A 21,156-nucleotide genomic window follows, 5' to 3' on the forward strand; every position below is an offset into this window, starting at 1 on the left:
AAAGAGTCCTTATGGATTTGGCCTTCAAAAACTATTGCTGGTCTTCTTGCTGTGATGTGATACCATGCTAATGTAGGTCAGAACCTTGTTGACAAGAGTCACAGTATAATTTTATGGATTTACAGCATTTAGAATGAAGGCATCATTCAAGAAGCATTATCTTGAAGAAATCATACAAAAGATGGATTTGGGGGGGCGCAGGGGCGAGAGAAATGCATTAATGCCCCCAGGCTCCTGCGATTCTTTATACTTATATCTGGGGATGAATATGGTATAAGGTGATTCCCAAGGCCTCTTTCTAGGATCAAGTATGTAATTATTAATCATGTACCTGCTAAAGTGTTGCTAATTACTTGTATCCTTGTGAAAGATCCAGTAATGTAGACCAGGACTAGCAAGGTACAACTAAGCAACGATGGAAAACAATTTTTCTGGTTTTACAGCTACTGACAAATCACAGAATTGGAAAACTCATCAGCAACTAAGAACTGGATCAAATCCTATGCAACCCTCCACATACTTCGTACAACTCCACACCAGCCAGAGCTTATATCTTTTTTGTTTAGCTTTTCTTTCTTAAACACAAGAAGTTCAGTATCTTCTTTTTCATTAAGTACAAATATTTCGGAGTCCATCTTCCCACATCTATTTATATTTATTAATAAATTAATGATGCACTTAATAGAAATAATGAGCAGAGAAAGGCATCTAAGACACGATCTGCACCAGGGGCAATTACAAAAAGGGTAGTGCCTACACAATACACTACTTATATACCCCATCTACAGGGAATCACGAGTATGCCTGTTGTATTAAGGGCACTGCCACATATACTAGTATAGGAATCCACAGTCCACCTGTTATTTGCATGGTGGGTGCTATGCTGCCGTGTCTTACCTCCAGAACCCAGGGCATATTTATTACACTGAAAGGAGAGGATGGACTGACACGTAACCTGCTTTAGGAACTCCTCAGCATACCAGTTTTGTATATTTATCCTTGGGACAGGAAAGACAGATAGATCACAATGCACCTTGCTATAGGAACTCCACAGAAATCCCAATATGTAGGGAAGACAGTACTTTGCCATGCACCATGCCATTGGGTGCCCACAGCCCGTTCCATCGGGATGGATGGTTTTTGAAGGATGACCTGACCTGCTCCAGCACATAGCAACTTTACACTCTGTAAAATGAAGGGGGCTGGGAAAGAGCAATATTCTGTGCTAAAGCCTGCTTTATGGGGAGGAAGAAGGGGGGGAATTCCTTGCCATAGAAAATCATATAGGATCATAAGACCATACCCTGCCATGAGGATCCCACAGACCATTACATGTGAAATGCCCTGCTGCCTGCCATAAGGACTTCACAGCCCTAGTCTATGGGGGATGCCTTGCTCCCAGCCACACAGCCCTTTTATATGAGGGATGCCCAGCTTCATACCACAGAAACTTCACAGGCCTGGTCTATGGGGGATGCCCTGCTTCCAGCCATACAATCAGCCCTGTTATACGGAGGAATGACCTGCTCCCTGCCACAGGGACCTGCACAGCCCTGTTATATGGGGGATGCTCTGCTCCCAGCCATATGGACCTGCACAGCTCTGTTATATGGGGATGCCCAACTCCCAGCCATACAAACCTGCTATACAGACCCGTTATATGGGGGATACCTTGCTCCCTTCGATACAGATCCAAATAGCTCCATTACATGGGGGATGCCCTGCTCCCTGCCATAAGGACTTCACAGTCCTGGTCTATGGGGGATGCCCAGCTCCCAGCCATATTGCCCCAATCAGCCCTGTTATATGGAGGATACCCTGCTCCCTGTCATATAGACCTGCTATACAGTCCCGTTATATGGGGGATGCCCTGCTCCCTTTGATACAGACCCGCACAGCCCCATTATATAGGGGTTGCCCTGCTACCTGCCACACAGCCCCGGACAGCCCCTTATATGGGGGATGCCCTGCTACCTGCTATAGAGACCCGCACAGTCCTGTTATATGGGGGATGCCCTGCTCTCCCCACAGGGACCCACACAGTCCCTTTAAATGCGGGATGCCTTGCTCCCTGCCATACAAACCCACACAGTCCCGTTACATGGGGGATGCCCTGCTCTGTCCAAAGGGACCCGCACAGCCCCATTATATGGGGGATGCCCTGCTCCCTGCCACACAGACCCGCACAGCCCCGTTAAATGCGGGATGCCCTGCTCTCTGCCATACTGACCCACGCAGCCCGCTATGTGGGGGATGCCCTGCTCCGGCAGAGGCCGAAGGTGGTTTGCAGGGCTATGGGTATATTATGGAGGGGGGGTCCCCAGCGCCTCCCACTGCGGGTGGGACTGGGCACGTGTGCAAACCCTGTCCTGCGGGAGTGCTGGGGGAGGCGGGGTCGGGAGACACATACCTGATGCCCGGAATCCTGACATCCCGCTCCGCTCTGCAGCTGCAGCAGCTCCCGGGATCAAGCTGGCGCGCGCTCTCCAGAGATCGGGGTTCCAACGCGCGCGCACTCTAGCTCGCTGTGGCGCGTGCACGTGCCCTGTCCTACTCCTCGCTCGCTCTCCGGCGCGCTCCCTTTCTTCTGGGTCGCCTAGGAAACAACCGGCTGTGGCAGCTCAGTTCGTCTTGGGGCGCACGCTCAGCGTCACGTGGGTCATGCAGGCCCAATGGAGACGACGGACTGCGTAAGGCTCGTAGTACTACGGTAGGGGGAAAGGGAGGAAGGAAGGCAGGAGCCCCTGTCTCAGGAGGGGGGACCCTTGAGGAAAGGCCTCACCACCCAAGGATGGGGTAAGGGAGGGGTGCCTGAGGAGAGCGGGCTCCTGACGTATGACTCCACCCTCTCGTGAGGGCTAGGAGTGGCTTCTGAGAGACGCTCTCTTCGCCTTAGGGGGGAGGGGAGGAGCTACTGCGGAGAGGAACCCCCCCGCCTAGATTGGGGGAGAGGAGGAACTGTTGATGAGAGACCCCCCCCGCCTAGATTGGGGGAGAGGAGGAACTGTTGATGAGAGACCCCCCCCCGCCTAGATTGGGGGAGAGGAGGAACTGTTGAGGAGAGACCCCCCCCGCCTAGATTGGGGGAGAGGAGGAACTGTTGAGGAGAGACCCCCCCCCGCCTAGATTAGGGGAGAGGAGGAACTGTTCAGGAGTGGCCCTCCCCCACCGCCCTAGATTGGGGGGGAGGAGCTATTAAAACCTCCTCCTCCTGCATTGGGGAGGGGAGGGAAGAGCTGTTGAGGAGAGACCCTCCTCTTGTCCTACATTGTGCGAGGGGAGGAGCTATTGATGTGGGAACCCCAACTTAGAGTGGGGGAGGGGAGTCACGAGGAGCATCCTATCCCTAAAATGGGGCCCTGCACTGAGGTATTGCTCTGGGGTAGGGGCAGGAAGGACAGGTGTGTACTAACCTGGCAACTAGGGTGACCAGATGTCCCAATTTTATAGGGACAGTCTGGATTTTTGGGTCTTTTTCTTATATAGGCTCCTATTACCCCCCACCTCTTGTCCTGATTTTTCACATTTGCTATCTGGTCACCCTACTGGCAACTGAGCCTGGGATTTGTTGCTCCCAAGGAGGTTGGCTGTTAGTGCATGGTAAGGTGCAAAGTTGCCTTATTTGGTCCTCCCCACATGAGGATGGAGGCACCTCTGTGGCTTCCTGGTGCTATTTGCTACCACATCTTTAATATGCAGGGGGAGATGTGAGACATCACCATCCTGAATTTGCCCCAAGCAGCACCACAGCAAAATACCAAAGTCCCCACCACATCATGGTCTTTCTCAAGTCCCGTATTTCAAGAATAGGGCTGCAAGGTTGTACTCAAGGGAAAAATCAGGACCATTTGTCAAATTCTGGAATTACCTGAAACCTGCGTCCAATTGCCAGGGATAAAGAGCTCATTGCGTTCCAATGTAATCCAAAATCCATCATGGTCGGAATGGCATGTTGCCACTAAAACCTCTTGTCCCCTGGAGCTGTGATGCTTGGATTAATCATCATCTTCTGGGGGCGTCATCTTTTCTGTGCAGTTGGACCAAGATGGAGCATTGCATGTTGGTATTTGTCTTTTCAGCAGGCTATGTTATTCAAGTCAGTATAGTGTTTTGGACTTGGGAGCCATCATCTCTGCAGACTGAGCTGGTTGATTATGAAGACAAATGTTTGCATGCTGGACCCCATAATTTTCACAGGCTACATTTCTAGAATAAAAATGGATGCTAGAATCGTTGCATGTTAGGACTTGTCATATATAGGAATTGTACCTTCATACCAAAGATGAAGATTGCAACAATCTACACTGTCAATGCAAATTAAATTTAGTCCTGGGGCTCCTGGCATGTTGCTAATGTAGTCCTCAATTGAGCAATGTTTGGGCCCTGCTAGTGTAGTGCCAGGACTTCCCTAATTTTGCTTTTACGATAAAGGTTTCTCCCCCCGCCCCTTACTAAAGTTCTACTTGCTTATATGTACACCAGGACAATTACATAATCACAAAGAGAGTGAGCAGCTGCAAGATTACATGAGGCAGACTAGAGATTATATTGATTCAGCAGATTGTCCTATCTGAGAAAGATTACACCAGGAGAGTAAATAATATCCATTTATTGGAGTAAGTGCCAGTCAAGTAGAACAAATTAATCGAAAATTAAATGCAAAAAATAAACATCAAAATAAGGTTAAGAGCCTGTTTTAAACTGACAAAATTCAGGGAATTAAGACTAAAAGCCAGTTTTTAGCACTTCCCTCCCACAAGCCTAGCTATTATAGAGGTTTCTAGACAATTATTTTGTGTTTGGATTGTGCTTAGTTTATAAAAACTAGTTACTTGAAGCACCCAGTGACCACATTTTAAAATTAAAGTTTTACAACATATTTTTCAGTATCTCAAAAGTGATATGGACCTATTATTTTATCAAATAACCACTGGCCAAATTGGTTATTAATATACCAATTTCTAATAAGAATGGTCTTGAGATGTGATGTTTGGATCTGAACCTCAACTTTACTAAAAAATTGAAGGAGAGGTAGAACTGGGATTCTGGTAGGGGAATATCTATAACTCGGAGTTATGAATATAAAAAATAATGCCACATTGGGAACCTTAAAATTTTATTACACTTAAACTGATTTTTAAAAGTACACATTTAAACAAAAGTGTGTTTGGGGATGAGGTTCTATGAGAGTGAGATCTGAGATTATTGTAGAGAAGAAATTAAATGTATGAGCACACAGTGTGACTTGTGGGGGGTTTGGGGTGTGTATTTATACCAGTTTCTATCTAAAACTGATTAACTAATAATTCCCCTTGCATAGGCCCACGATCTGATTGTGGAGCGCTACATGAAATACCAGAAATTACATACCCCTGTATGTACCTGACAGATTTGCAGCATCCTCACCTCACAAGTGAAGCTGCGCTGAGTAACAGAATCTTCAGACACATAAATCAGGAAAAGTTTAATACCTATTAGACCTGTGCTTGAAGCTTCATTACCCACTAGCTGCTTATATATCCATGTATGAAATTGGTCTATGTGGGGCAAACTTTATGAGCACAGTATAGTCCATGTACTTAGAGGAGTAAACAATGTTTGTACATGGGCCTCTTCACGATACAGTTAAATAGGAAATCCCTGCCTACTGTACATGTGATTTTACACATCTGCCAGCTAACTCAAAGATTAAAATACAAAATCAAATATTTAAATAATGGGACAAATTCTGTTCTCGTTTACACTTGTGCAACCCCTCTGAGCTCAGAGGGGTTGCACAAGTGTAATTTAGGGCAGAATTTAGTCCTGTATGTGTGCAGTTGATACTCGTTGATACTCGGAGGGAACACAAGTTCATTACTTACCTATTGTAATTTTTCACTGGTGGCAGATAGAATGCATAATTTTCCTAAGCAGTCCTCTTGTATTTTGTGGGGCTTTACTTTATGGTAGATGTGCAAAGTGTAGGAAGGGTGCCTATAAATATTTTTTATAAATTTGAAGGACATTTTAATAAAATTGAGTAATCTCAGTATAAGTTAATGCAAAGTATTAATATGTTAGACATTCTTCTTTTTGTTTATTTTTTTTAAGATATGGCGTGAGAAACAGAAGTGGAAATTACACATGCATAATATGACTGAAGACTTTACCATGCCTATCATTTAATGAAAGGCATGGCAAATTAAAAAAACAATAAAACTTAGAACTTTGGCTGTGGTGGGTCACAATTGAGAAACTTGCTTGTGATATGTCTTTCATTTAATTGGAAGGCATGTCACAAAATACTACAGTCTTGCAAATATCCATTAGTCAGATAAATACAAAGTTCAGCCCTGTATACTTGCATTATTTAAAGGACATCCAAAACATTTAGGGATTTAGATAAATGAAGAGTGCTCCATTATGTTGGGTTATGTTACAGCTTGTCCTTTGGTTAGATAGGGTATACCTATACAAGGTGCACAGTGCTGAGCTATATGTAATTAGCCATTACATAGGATTAACTAGGATGAAAAAAAGAGGGACAAATATCTGACACTGTACAACTGAGAGTAAGGCCTTGTCTATACTATCACAGTAAGTCGACCTAAGTTACACTACTCCAGTTACGTGAATAATGTAACTAGAGTTGCCATAGCTTACTGTTATGTCTACACCATGTTGCGTCGATTGGAGACGCTTTCCCATTGGCTTCCTTTACTCTTCTTGGAGTGGTGGATTACTGGAGTCAACCGGAGAGCGCTCTCCCATCAACATCCGCTGCATCGATTGCAGCAGCACTGAGCTACTGGTAAGTGTAGACAAGCCCTAAGTAGTAAGATGTTCTTGAGATTTAAGAAGATTAGTAGTTTGGAAGATACCTTTTGTGAGCCTTTCATGACATTTTAGGCTTGATAACTTGGTCCTTGGTAAGGACCATCATTGTTTGCTGGTGCTCTTGGCTATAATATTTAGTTACCAGATTAACAGCTATGACACTGATATTGAGTCAGTCTTCGTATAAGTAGCTCTCTTGCTGATATCCAAGGCCAGTCCTTCCACTGTTTCTTCAAGGAGTTTCCACGTCAATTACAGTTTGGACCCAATCGTTCTAGGATTGCAAGAGATATCTCTTTTATCCATTATGCATCCATTGGATTTTACTCTCAATACTGTGAAACCATAGTTTTGCTGAAGGACATAGAACCAATTTTAATTTCAGCTCCTAATTGTGTAAATATTTACAGGCATGGCAGGATGTAGTTTTGTTAAGAGTTTATCAAATGGGACTGTGCCCTTCAATTTCAGATCATGCCAAAACTTTCCATCCCTCTTCAGAAATCCTATTAATTGTACACTGCTATTGGATGAGGTCCAATATCTTCTGGAAATGGAGACCAAAGCATAGGTGCTGGTGCCATGGCCTTATTGCAACTCTAAAAAGTACAATCCTTGTTCTAAATTCTCAAGATTGATTTGGGCCCTCAACCTTCAAGATGCATAATTCCTCATCTTAATAAGGCAGAAGCACAGGAAGTAACTCAGGTTAAGTGTTTTCTACTTAATACTATAAGGTTCAGAGAGGGAATTTTATATTTGTTCTTATAACTTGTAAAGTATTGATTAGATGGCCCTTTTTATTTTTGTATAATGTAAATAAATAAAAGAATATTAAATAAAATGTATGGAAGTCAGTCTTAGTGACATTCAGGTTCCAATATTTCTAAAGGCTTCCTAGAATTTGAGGAAGGTATTAGCTTGTCTCTCACAACAAAAGTATCTAGATTCCTAGCAAGGGATTTAGATTCATTTTTTTAGATTCATTGAGTCCAATCTCAAAAACTAGATTTCAAGGCAGTTGCCCTGTGAGGTACTACCCAGAAAATCTGTATTACAAGTAAACATGTTGAGGTTGAAGGCCGTCTAACTTGCCTTTTGTGCTTTGCTTTTTCTATTTAGAAGGAAGGCAGTGAGAGTTCTTACAAACAACACTCTGTGGCAATGGTTTATTTGAACAGATGGAGATCCCAGCCCCCTGTGTTGTGACAACAAGTCATGCATCACTTTTGTGTAATTGGTACATTCATAACAGGGCAATATCTTCAACTTGCATTTTGGCATGAGAGAACATGCTAGCAGTTAAGGATTACAAGATGATATCAACACTCTTAAAGGATTCTATAGCTAATTCCCTTTTTTGTTTCTAAACCAGAGGAGGTCATCTATATGTGGTTCTCTTTGCAATGAGTGAGAATACAAAATGTGCAATATTTTACTCCATGGCATCCATAGTCACAATTTAGTGTCAAATAAGTTTGTTACACTGGGGAAGAAAATGCACATTCTTCACCTTTTCCTCTCTTAGCAAAATTCCAAAAAGATTGAGCAAGAAAGGACCAGGGAGATTCTGGTTGCCCCATCTGGGATTTACCATATGTGATTCCTAGTTCTGTTAGCCCAGTCCAAGGACAAAAACCCTTTGTTCTCTTCCTGAGCCCAGGCCTCTTGCCTCAGCAGGAAGATCAAATTCTTCACTCAGACTGGAAATGTTCTTCATCTGTTGGCCTGATTACTTGATTGTAATCCTCTGGGAAAATCAGAGCTATGAATGTGGAATCACAGAAATCTTCTGCTAGATGGCCGCATATCCATTCGTGGAAATAGTTAAGGATTTGGAGAGAGTAAAGATACCACTCCAGTCTCTTTCCCTTCTACCAGTCATTTTAGGATTTTCTTTGTCCTACATGGATACAGGATTTTATTGGGATAAAACCAAAAGGTATTTGTGCCATATTTACATGCGTCTGTGCAAGGGAACCAAGTCTTTTGTAATCTTTAGAAAACAATATATTAAAGGCTTTATGAACATCTCCATTCACAAGTTTAACCTATGAATCCATGGAATTGAAATCTTGGTTTTGACAAGCATATGGAGGCTACTTTTGAGCTTCTTGGTATTTGCTTGTACTTGCATATGTGTTGTGGCTACTGCAACTTTTAAGAGAGTTTCAGAACTGCACACTTTGATGGCAGGTCCTCTTTATAACACATTTTTCATAAAAATGAAATAGTCTTAACATCCCATCCCTAGTTCTTGACTGTTGGGGTCCTGAATTTTCATTTAAATCACACAGCTGCTTTGCTAGTATTTTCTGGAAGTCTTCTGATATTCTGGGCTGAGCTCAGTTGTGTACCTGGGATGTTAAGAGAGTTATTGGTTATTACCTTGACATGACAAAACCTTTAAGTAGTCCTTAAGATTGTTTCTGGCTTTTGGTAAAAAATAAGAAGGGCCAATCCATATCAGTCAAGAGGTGATCTAAATGGATCAAAATGCTGTGTTGAGATATGCTTTGTGCTTGCTGAAGCTACTGTACAAAAAGCAGAACTGAAATCCCTTTCTGCTGCAAAAACTACAGCATCTGTTCATTATGTGACAATTGTTGAAATATGCAGAACTGCTATCTGGAATTTTATTTCTTTATAAAGCATCATTTTCTTGATAATACCTCCAGGTCATATTGGTAGCTTCACCTGGAAAAGTATTGTTTGTCACTTTTTAATTAGTTATACTCCTGAGCCCTCCTTCTGAGTATTGCCACTGCTAGCAGGTCACACAGTGTAGAGACTTCCCCCGCTGCCCCAAGCATACGGACTCTGCAGATCCTGATTGAACCTCCTCTATTTCAGAGATTTGAAAGATGTGCTCTGAGTTAGAACCTTGGGAGCCACCAACGTGTTGTGACCATGAAAAAAGCTCATGCAATCCTAGAATGCATCCAGCAAGGTATTTCCAGTAGAGATAGGGATGCGTTATTACCATTGACAAAGCACTGGTGAGAATTCATCTGGAAAATTGTGTGCAATTCTGGTCTCCCATGTTTAAGAAAGATTAATTCAAACTGGAACAAGCACAGAGAAGGGCTACTTGGATGATCAGAGAAACAGAAAACCTTTTCCTTACAAGAGGAGACTTAAGGAGCTTGACTTCTTTAGCCTAACAAAACAAAGCATATGGGGAGATATGACTGTTCTCTATCAATACATCAGAAGGATAAACACCAAGGGAGGGAGAGAAGTTATTTAAGTTGGGGTCAATTTTGGTATAAAAACAAATGGATATAAACTGGACATCGATAAATTTATGCTTGAAATTAGATGAAGGTTTCTAACCATCAGAGGAGTAAAGTTCTGTAACAGCCTTCCAACGGGAGTGTGTTTATGTGTGTGGGGGAGCCAAAATACTTAATATGGTTTAAGACTGAGCTTGATGAGTTTACAAAATGGATGGTATGATGAGATTGCCTACAATGGCATATGGCCCATCTGCAGTGGGCGGGATAGCTCAGTGGTTTGAGCATTGGCCTACTAAACTGTGTGTTGTGAGCTCAATCCTTGAGGGGGCCATTAGGGATCTGGGGCAGCAGAAAAAAAAAAAATTGTCAGGGACAGTACTTGGTCCTGTTAGAGAAGACTGTACTGGACTCAATGACCTTTCAGGGTCCCAACATAGAATTCTTTCCTAGGTATCTGGCTGGTGGGTCTCATGCTCAGGCAGTAGCTGGTTGGCATATTTGGTGTCAGGAGGGAATTCCCTTCCCAGATCAGATGGGCGGGGGGGGGGGCATGTTTCACCTTCCTCTGCACCATAGGGCACAGCTCATTGGCTGGTTTGAACTACAGTAAATGGTGGATTCTGTGTTGCTGGAAGTTTTTGAATCAAGATTTGAGGATTTCAGTAACTCAGCTGGAGGTTATGGGCCTATTACAGGAGTAGGTGGGTGAAGTTCTGTAGCCTGCAATGTGCAGGAGGTCATCCGAGATTATCATGATGGTCCCATCTGACCTTCGTGTCTGAGAGACTCATCTGATCACTTTTTGCCTTTTCTTCCCAGTATAAAGGCAACCAGGGGGACCTGATCAAGAAGGTTCCTCTTTCTTGTACATAGATTGATTCCCTGATGGTGCAACTTCTAGAGGTTCTTGTTGTGTCAGGGACTTAGCTGTTGCTTGTCCTTTCTCTTGGATGTTAAGACATTCATTGGCGGTCTGCTGATGGTCCTTCCACCATAAAAGTCAAGAATTCAGTTTTGGGACAGGTACGAACAACACAGGTATATGCAGGTATACGCAGGTACATGCAGTAATATCACCATCTGCGAGCAAAGGTGATCATTGAGGCACAATCACAAGGTCTGTTCAAGACTAAAGTAGATTAACTCTTGCACCCCTAATCCAGCAAATTACTCATGTGGGCAATTTTCTGCAGGCACATTGAGCTATACTGAGATCTGTGTGTGTGTGTGAGTAAGAGAGAGATCAGCGAAATAAAACAGTGGTTAGATACAGAATGAAGATAAGCGCATTGAAAGAATTTCTTTAGAAGAACGAGTCTAGAGTAAAAATCTTTTTGAAAAGTAGTTACTATGCATGCACCACCGTCACTTGTAAACATAGGATGCCTGTCACTTACTTTTTAAAAGTATAAATGACACCTTACAAGTTACCAGTATGAAAATGTCTACTTAAAAAATTTAGCCATTGTTCTTAGTTACAGGAATGCAAAATCAATAGTTATAAAATGTCTGTCGTGTTTTGTCAACTTGGTAGAGACAAGAACTGAAGTTTTTCATATTTCCACCTGCAAAAATACTGCCACGCCAAAAATAACTTCTTCAACCCAAAAGATATTTGCATTCCCACACACCCTCACACAAATACTCAAACATTTCTGATATGTAGACCAGCTTGTTTATTATAACCTACAAAACCTCATACCTGTTATATGACTAAAATGTATTTGTACTCACATGGATCATCTTCAGTGCCTTCTGGTTCACCTTTAATTGTGGGATTCATTTCTTCCATCTTTGTTGTAAGTCTAGACTTAATCCAGGTCAAAAGTTATTGCTCTGTCAGAAACAACAGCACATGTATAAACTGCCACATCTGTCAGATTGTCTTGGTAGCTGTCTTCAACGCTCAGTGCTAGGTCTTTCTATATAGAACAGTGCATCTTTGACTATTGTGTCTGCGCTCCTCACTAGCTCTTCATTTGTGGATTATGTTTTTCTTAGTTCTTCTTTTGGCAGAATAGCTGCTTCTCTTTAGGCCAATTGGCCGGGCACGGTGCCTAGCGATATGGTGATGGACAATATATTACTAAGATATTCTTTTCATATTCCACCCTAGCAGTGAAGTAATCATTTGCTCCACAGTAGCAGCTGAGAGTTGTGATAGGGCAGAGAAACATATTTTGCAAAATTCAAAACCACCACCAAGTCATCTATCCACTGCCAAATTATTTTAATTTCACCAAAAGCATGTCAGATGCTAGATCCTATCTACAAATTGTTGCAATAAATATCAGTCAGGTATCTGCATGGCACAGGTCCATTTGCTGAATTATTTCAGCAATGTTCCAAACATTTAGCTGTTCCTCTGCACTCTTGCCGTGTCAGTTCCATGTGCCTGTACCTCCCCAATATGATTTCTTTGGCAACATTTTCCTTTTATTCAATTTACAATTCAATGTCACTGATATTGGATCCAGCCACATGTAGCTTTATAACTTGCTGGTTCCCTCTCCCACCAAATATGGCTGACATATGAAGAAGGAGAAGAGATGGGGAGTGAAAAATATCCCATCAGGCCTTGTTCTTCTCTAAAGACTATATTCACAGTTGGTAGCGCAACTGAGAAGAAGGCTGGATTATTGCTTTAAGACATAGCCTCATGGCAGGCAATTCTCAATGGCATTTGTGCATGTAGTAGGCACTTTGCCTCTGGAAGTGCTAGGGGAAAGCACAAAACATCCATTGCTTAATCCTGTTACAGACAAGTGTATGCTACCCCCTCTCTGCTGTCCAATGCTCAGGGGAACAGAGACTGAGCACTGGCCTCACATCACTCCCTCTTCTTTGGAGAGTCTAAAACTGACTGATCATCCTGGGCCTGTGGCCAATGTAATTTGGGGTAAGTTTCTATGTGTGGGGTAAAAAAGGAAGAAATACTTCTCTGATAAATTCATTTTTAAAAGGCATATGTTTGAAGATGCTTAGATGTTTGGAACATGAGACTAAGACCTGGGGAGATGGATTAGTAGGCAAAATGCAGGTACAGCAAAGTAAATAAAACTATCACATAGCTATGCATATAGATAAATACATTTCACTTGTATGTTAACTGCCTTATATATGAGATTGTTGCTTACATTACATAAATTATAAGAGCAATAAAATAGAAGACAGTATTTGTTATTAATATAGCTGTCATGAGTATTTCCATAGGAGTTCAGCATGGATTAATGTGAGGAAGCATTTTAAATGCTTTATCCCTTAGACCAAGAATTTTAGATGTCCTTCATATAGAATAAGTTAGTATTCCAAAGGTTAAAAAGAACAGTGGGACAAATTCTGCAGCCCCTAATTGGGTCATAATCCCACTCCCATTGAGGAAGATGGCAAAACTCCTATTAAATTCAATCCTACTTTCTTGACCATCAGCCATAACTCAGACTAAACTCCTATTGACCTCAATGGGAGTTTTGTCTGAGTAAAGACTAAAGGATTTGCCACAGAGACAATATATTATCTAAAAGTTTTACAGTTGTCACTTGTACTGTCTGAACCCTAGTTTTCAGAAGTGATAATAATCTGCTGCCAAAGAAAAATGCCTTAAATGCTATAGGGCATTATCTGCAGGAGAAAAGAACCCTTTCTAGTAAAACCAGACTGAAATCAGTTCATGTAATCTTGAGGGTGGGGGAGGAGGAATTACAAATGATGGTCATTGATGGGTTACTGTTGCAAACATATTCAAGTAGAGTGAAGCCTCCCCCCCTTTAAAAAAAGTTTTGAGAAAACTATAGTAAAAACATAAAGCAAGTTGTATATACAAAAATACACCATCACAAAACATTTGAGACTTCGTTAATTATCTGGATCTAGGAAAGAACACCTTAACATGAGTAAGAGGGGAGGCCAAAGGGTAACCAGTGTCAGCTCTTTAATTTTGGGGGCAGTTCTATGCTGAGGTGTAGCTCGTGTAGATAAAAGCAGCCTAGGTGTTCCTTCTGTGAAGGTTCTTCAGGGTTTTCATTGGTGAAGGAAGAGGGAACAATAACACTTTTTCATCCAAACTCCCTTCTTGATCCTATTCCTGCACTCAGATCATGAAACTTACAATGGGGATTCTGTACAGAATGAGTGACACCTTTTCAGAAGCATCTCACTTCCTGCGGCTGGGAACTGCTGGATGTCTGAATCTTCTGCTGACAGAAGCAGAAATGATATGGCTCACTGGCAGGGCAATCTGGCTGCAGAGGCTTTCCTGGCTGTTGCAGTAGCCTGTAAGATCTTCTTTATGGGTAGTTCTATGTATCATTTTTGCATATTCCTTAACTTTTGTAAAAAGACCTCCAAGTCTCACCACTGGCTCTCCCTTCTGTGCCACATCAAATACAGCTTCTGGTTCTTCCTTTTAAGGCCTTTCATAATTTAGCTCTGCCCAGCTTATCCATTCTTATATCTTATCACACTCTTCCTGTCCCTTCCACTCAACCAACATTGCCAACTTCCATTGCTCATTTATTTCACAAGCACCTCCATGTTCTCCTCCATGCTGCTTCTTATGCACAGAACACCATAGAATCATAGGACTGGAAGGGACCTTGAGAGGTCATCTAGTCCAGTCCCCTGCACTTATTTCCATTTAGGTCACAAATCTGCCCACTTTCAAATACTTTGAGACCTATTTTACTGTAATGCCTATAGAAAACTGCTAATTTATAACTGGTAAGTGAATGGACAGTAGAGGACTTATACAAAAAAGATACAATATTGTATCTTAAATTTACTGTTTAAAATTAGTTCATTCAAAAGCACCTAGCTGTGTGTATATCTGGCCTAAGAACCTGAGTTTATGTATTAATGTTTTTTTTGTCTCACTTGCTTCAAATTGATTTTTACAATCACTTGTGTCTTTTAAATAGACAGTACGTTTTTGGGAAAACGGACCATCTTTTACTTTGTTTTTTTACAATATACAAACAGGTGATTGGACTAAATACAAGGACAACATGGTGAAATTCTATAGGAGGTCACACTAGATGATCTAATAGTATGTTCTGGCCTTAAAAATCTGTGAATACATAGCATGGTGTGGCCCCAATTCTGAGTGGCGCCTCTAGATACTACCATAATAAAAATAACAGCAAGTATTTAAAAACTCATATTAGAAAAGCTATTTCAGTAATTTATCTGTCATCTTTAGGGACTTTTGTGGAGATTGTTTTTAAAAAGTGTGTGGTGAGCAAAGCAACACAAAAGTATGGAATATATGTGGTGTTGCAGTTAATTTAATTCCTTTTTAAAAATCTTTCTGCACAAGCAAGTTCTCTAATTTCCTGTCCTCTTGGGATGAAGCAAGTCACAGATGTACAGAATAGCTGGCAATTTAATAATTTAAAAATATAAATTTAAGCTCAAGTACACAGGAAATTAGTAGTATAAAAGATTAATTGTTAGTAAGCGTGCAGGGGGTAATGCAAACATGATCATTTAGAGACAGATCATAGTGCTCTGAGCAAAGGGCTCCTCCCAACCTTCAGTCACAGAAAGAGGCATTCTCATATATGGGCTGCAGTCGCAACTGTAGGGTGAACAAGCACTGGACAAAATCCACTGCTTCTCTGTTATGTAGCTTTGTGGATTAGTGGATCCAACCTGTGCAGAAACTCACTGGCTTTTCCCAAACCATAGTCCCAACAAATCCACCCTGTACTCCAGAGCAGAGAACTGTTGCAGAGTGCACAGTGAGCCCACCCACAGAATTGATCACCCACCATGAAGCAAAAACCCAGCTTTCCACTCTGTTTAGGGCCTTGTGCTTCTGCATAAGAGAATATATACACATTCAATATATACCTCACAGACTCCAGTTCTGCAAAGCTTTTATGCACGTGCTTAAGTCCCGTTGACTAAAATGTTTACATACTTTGTGGAATTGAGGCTATTGTTATTAACAGATCTAATTAAATTTGATGGATTACAGAATTCCAAACAATATAGCTGACATTAAAGACATATCAAATGGAACCTTCAGATAATAGAAGAGGCAAAAATGTAAGTATAGCATTATGTTCTGCTGACATTAGAATTTTTTAATCTAATCCCTGTGAGGAGGTGGAGTACGTGCAGCGCTGGGAGACCTCTCTCCCAGCGTTGGCGCTGCGACTACACTCACACTTCAAAGCGCTGCCGTGGCAGCGCTCCCGCAGCAGCGCTTTGAAGTTTCGAGTGTAGCCAAGCCCTTAGATGCAGCAATGCTCAGACTTGCACCGCCTAAATTGCAGATGTCTAGAAAAATCACAAAGCCTGGGTCAAGTGCTCAGGCTTCCTGTACAATGGAAGTTTGGCACATAAGTCTGGACTGGAGGGAGGCAATTATTTCTGCTTGGAATTCTCAGTGGTGAATAGGTTGACCAGACAGCAAGTGTGAAAAATCGGGACGGGGGTGGGGGGTAATAGGAACCTATATAAGAAAAAGACCCAAAAATCGGGACTGTCCCTGTAGAATCGGGACGTCTGGTCACCCTAGCGGTGAACCCTCTCTTAGAATTAGGTGTCTACGGTGTGTCTTGGAAAAAGGGAGGGGGAGATGGATCATAACTTTTAGCCCAGTTAGGGTACTCACCTGAGATGATGAGAGTCACCTCCCTCCCCCCCCCCCCGTTCTAGTGTCCTCTGGACACTAATTTCTAGGGGCTCTAATTTCAGTTTTGATCCGATTCAGAAACATATGGAATAGTACCTTCTTATTTTAAAACAAAGTGGAGTCAGAAGCTGAGATATACCTGGGGAAAATTCATCCCTGATGTAACCCTAACAACTTCAACAGTATTACACCAGGGATGTATTGGGCTCTCTAAGTTTAATGGAAGTAAGATAAAAGTTACAGGTCATAAAGTGAACTAGTTGAAATTTGTGTGTGGGAGGGTGTGTGAATCCATTTCCCACCAATTAGTTGTAGCATTAAGATATATTGTATTTGGTAGAATGGAAAAAATAAAACAGATGGGAAATATGTTTTGGTAAAGAAGTTACACTTTTCATAAAGGTTTCAATTAGGGTGGGGTCAGGGAGTTTAAATCATATGCCTAAAGTTGGTATTATCAACAATCATGTAAGTGTTGAAATAGATTCATATTTTCCCCTTAGCTGAATAAAGTTACTTTTGGTAAAGAGGCTTCTTCTATGGCATGAATCCTCACTTGCTTCCAGGATCCAAAGCTTAAAGAAGAAAAAGCCTGAGGTAAGTTACTATTTTGTTACAAAAAGAACAGGAGTACTTGTGGCACCTTAGAACTAACAAATTTATTTGAGCATAAGCTTTTGTGGGCTACAGCCGATTTCAACGGATGGGCTGTAGCCCACGAAAGCTTATGCTCAAATAAATTTGTTAGTCTCTAAGGTGCCACAAGTACTCCTGTTCTTTTTGCGGATAGACTAACATGGCTGCTACTCTGAAACCTGTTTTGTTACAGTGGCTGGTGCATGGAGATAGTTATTTTAAACTTGTTGCTTTGTGCTGGAAATAAGAATTATGATAGAATAAGACTAGATAGAGGTTTGTTGGACTGATTCCCCACTGTCTCACACCCTATCTAGTCATTTACACCTGTGTAATTTGAATGTAAAACTACAAGCAAATCAAAATTCTTCATTCATTTTAGTTTACACCTAGTTTGCACAGATGTAATTGACTACACAGGGACCAGGCATTGGAAATTCAGTTTCTGATATGTTGGACTAGTATATAGGTTTGATAGTGGCAGTGGGGAAATTTGTTATAACAGAGTTAACCGGGTTCAATTATTTATTTGATGTCTAAAAAGTAATGGATTATGGGACAAAGTGTAGCAGATTGGAGAAAGCTAATTTGCTTGAGATTAAGTGGGGCATTTTTTGTTCCATGTTTATATTAAGAACATATATATCTTAAAGAACAAATGTTTTAAATACAAACAAACATCTGGATAAGATATGCTTTTAAACCAGGAGTGGCCAACCTGTGGCTCCGGAGCCACATGCGGCTGTTCAGAAGTTAATATGCGGCTCCTTGTATAGGCACCAACTCCAGGGCTGGAGCTACAGGTACCAACTTTCCAATGTGCCAGGGGATGCTCACTGCTCAACCCCTGGCTCTGCCACAGGCCCTGCCCCCACTCCACCCCTTTCCACCCCGTCCCTGAGCCTGTTGTGCCCTTGCTCCTTCCCCTCCCTCCCAGAGCCTCCTGCATGCCACAAAACAGCTGATCGGGAGGTGCGGGGAGGGAGGGGAAGGCGTTGGTTGGTGGGGCTGCTGGTGGGTGGGAGGCGCTGGGAGCGGTGGGTGGGGGAAGCTGATGGAGGGCTGCTGACTTATTACTGTGGCTCTTTGGCAATGTACATTGGTAAATTCTGGCTACTTCTCAGGCTCAGGTTGGCTACCCCTGCTTTAAACAATGCTTAGGCAAGCTATCACAGTAAAGAGGAGGTTGCAGCTAATTAAACCTGGTGAAGCAGTTAGTGTAAAGTTAGGTCATGTATCTTATTTAAACTGATTGGGAATGAGAGCTCTTAGGTATTTCACAGGAGTGGAACATTTTAAAAAGAGGAACGCTATCGTTTATGGGATAAAAATTAAAAGTTTTCTGATTTGTTTAAATTTACCTTGTAACCAGATACTTGGCTGCAATGTATTCTTTTATGTTGCAATTTGGACACTGCTTTGGAATTCAGCCAAATATCACCTACAATACAGCACTTGTTTATAATCAAGGATCTGCTAGGATTACAGTTGTGAAAATGTGAGAAATCTTTTGTGAGCACAGAGGGGCGTTTCCCCAGTCCATACTTGGCCTCTGTGTACGCCTTTGTCTTTTTCTCAACCTCACCCACATTGCACTGTGCACACACATAAATCTTCAGCTTTCTAACAGCAGGTACACAATGCAAACCTTGGGTTCTGCTGAACATACCACATCTCCAAGATAATGTGTTTGTTGTAAACATTTTAGTTTTGAGGTAAGTTATTTTTGAGATTTTTTGTTTGTTTTGTGCCATGTACTACTTTTAACTCTATTTTGTTATGTACACTTACAGTGGATAAAGTTGTATGTATGTGTGAGAGCCAAAGAGGAGGACTTCCCTTTGGGTGGAGACCTTGTATTACATCTTTGTAATGTAGGGAGTTGCCATTTTAGATTTCTCTTGTAGGGTCAGGACACTTAAAAGAGTAAAGAAGTGATTTAAGTTCCTGTGAGGAACAGAATTATCTACTTACATTATACAGTAAGTACAAATCCTTTTAATCTTTTGAAACAAGCTTCTATATAAACTTGTTTTGTACAACTAGAGAGGTTCAGGCAGAAGCATTTCTTTCTAGTAATGCTTCTAAATTCTTTGTTTTGCTATTTAACTGGAGAAAATCTTTTAAATGCTGGGAGGAAGGAAGTACCTTGGATGGATGATGCAAAGAGGAGTAAACACTGCATCCTCTTTAAAGGTGATGTAGCGGCTATTGTCCTCTGGTGGCATTGTGATCTTACTGGTGGTGGTACTTCTCCATATTTCTCCTAACCTGTGGCTATATGCTGCCACAATTAATTTATTCTTGCATGTTCTATTTTTAGTGGTTTACTATACAGTATGATATGTGAATTAAAGCAAAATAAATTCAGAAATAGGAAACTATTCTGCCATACCAGACCAGTCCAATTCAACGATGCATCCTCTCTGACAGTGGCCACAACTAGATGTTTTAGAATAAGGTACAGGAAATCCTACAGTGGACAGTTATGGAATAAACTTCCCAAAAAGGAAGATTTTTTCCTAGCTCTGTCTGGTAGTGGTTGGTTTGTGTCTTAATGTAGAAGAATTTATATCCCTTATAAAAAATTATCCTCTGTAATCCATGTATAACTAATACTTTTTTGAATGTTATTAAACTCACAGTTTCTAATTTAATTTTACAATCAGACAAAATAGAAAACAAACAAACAACAAAACCAAGAATTGTGAGACAGTAAGTTTCACATACTAGTAAATTGCAAAAATGGGGCCCAATCCTGCAGCAAAACTTAATTTGACTTCAGAATCATGACTGGCTTTTTTATGTGCACTGGAATTTATAACGCAACAGAGTTTAATCAGATATCAATGTAGGTAATAGTGTAGATTTTCTAAAAGCATTAAGCACTGTAAATCCTGAATTACTACATTCTCTTCCAGGAGGAATTCCTCTGCAGAACTATTTTTCAATGTTTTCATTATTCAAACAAGTCTTAAGGTGTATCTGCTTTATCAGTAGCACTGTCCCATAAAGGTTTATGGGATTTGACTCTATGTATGAATGTTTGCCATTAGTTTTAAAATTAATTGAGTTTACATATAGTATAACAGAATATTTTTATCTACAGTAGACAAACTTCTTAGTTTGCAACATAAGTGAAAGTACATTCATATAGTTATTTACTCAGGCAAAATACAATAGGATTAAAATGCTAAATTTAAATTTTTGTCTTTAGGTGCTGTTTTAGAAAACTAGCCTCTAACCAAGAATAAAAATTGTTGTCAGAATAATATGCGAACAGGTAATTTCTTGTAAGTTTATTTTTACTCAGATGTTTATTTATAGTTCACTATAGTTTCACTGATTACAACAGCTGGTGCTGGATTGTTGTGGCTTCTCCTGAGAGCCAACTCTACTCCTGGGGCAACGGACCAGAGCTTTCAGTTTTTGTAAGGAGGGATTAAATTGGCCAGTCTTAATACCTCTCAGAAGTTCTGAGATTGGCTGGCATATGGCCCAGGACTACTTATAAAAGGAGGCAGGACAAAGCAGATCCTTTCTAATCTGCCACCTGACAGTTTTGAGTTCTTTTTCTTTTTCATTCAGGATTGCAACTTTAGGGTAATGTTTGCTGGGTAAAGAGTAATTAGTTTAGCCTCTGGATTGGGAACAAATATATGTGTGGGAAGGAGGTTTCTATGGGGTTAGGTGGTGTTGAGGATTTTTGTTCCCCCAAAACACAGGGCATTCTGGCCCAAATTTTCAAATGGGTACAGATAGAAGTGTGCATACAGTTTACCATGTGTCTGACCAGAATATGCACACACAGGGCCCAGTTCA

The 21,156-nt window shown here is 41.3% G+C and overlaps 2 protein-coding genes across 10 annotated transcripts in view; one reads left to right on the forward strand and one right to left on the reverse strand.

The window, feature by feature from the left end:
• Positions 1–2,499, reverse strand: part of TMEM266 (transmembrane protein 266) — a 127,298-nt gene extending 124,799 nt beyond the window's left edge. The window contains exon 1 of one of the 2 annotated variants that reach the window (XM_050967009.1): positions 2,411–2,499. The gene's annotated coding sequence lies outside the window, so the exon portion shown is untranslated. The remainder of the gene's footprint in view (positions 1–2,410) is intronic. The other variant, XM_050967010.1, reaches the window with a different exon arrangement.
• A 102-nt stretch (positions 2,500–2,601) lies between these two features.
• Positions 2,602–21,156, forward strand: part of NRG4 (neuregulin 4) — a 62,780-nt gene continuing 44,225 nt past the window's right edge. Inside the window, exons 1-5 of one of the 8 annotated variants that reach the window (XM_050967118.1) lie at positions 2,644–2,690; positions 9,673–9,769; positions 17,202–17,295; positions 19,242–19,316; positions 20,552–20,617. In XM_050967118.1, coding sequence (XP_050823075.1) covers positions 20,608–20,617 — 10 coding nt within the window. In that variant the 5' untranslated portion in view covers positions 2,644–2,690; positions 9,673–9,769; positions 17,202–17,295; positions 19,242–19,316; positions 20,552–20,607. The other 7 variants (XM_050967116.1, XM_050967119.1, XM_050967117.1 and 4 more) reach the window with 7 other exon arrangements.

Source organism: Gopherus flavomarginatus, chromosome 9, assembly GCF_025201925.1.
Source record: "Gopherus flavomarginatus isolate rGopFla2 chromosome 9, rGopFla2.mat.asm, whole genome shotgun sequence".
NCBI lineage: Eukaryota > Metazoa > Chordata > Testudines > Testudinidae > Gopherus > Gopherus flavomarginatus.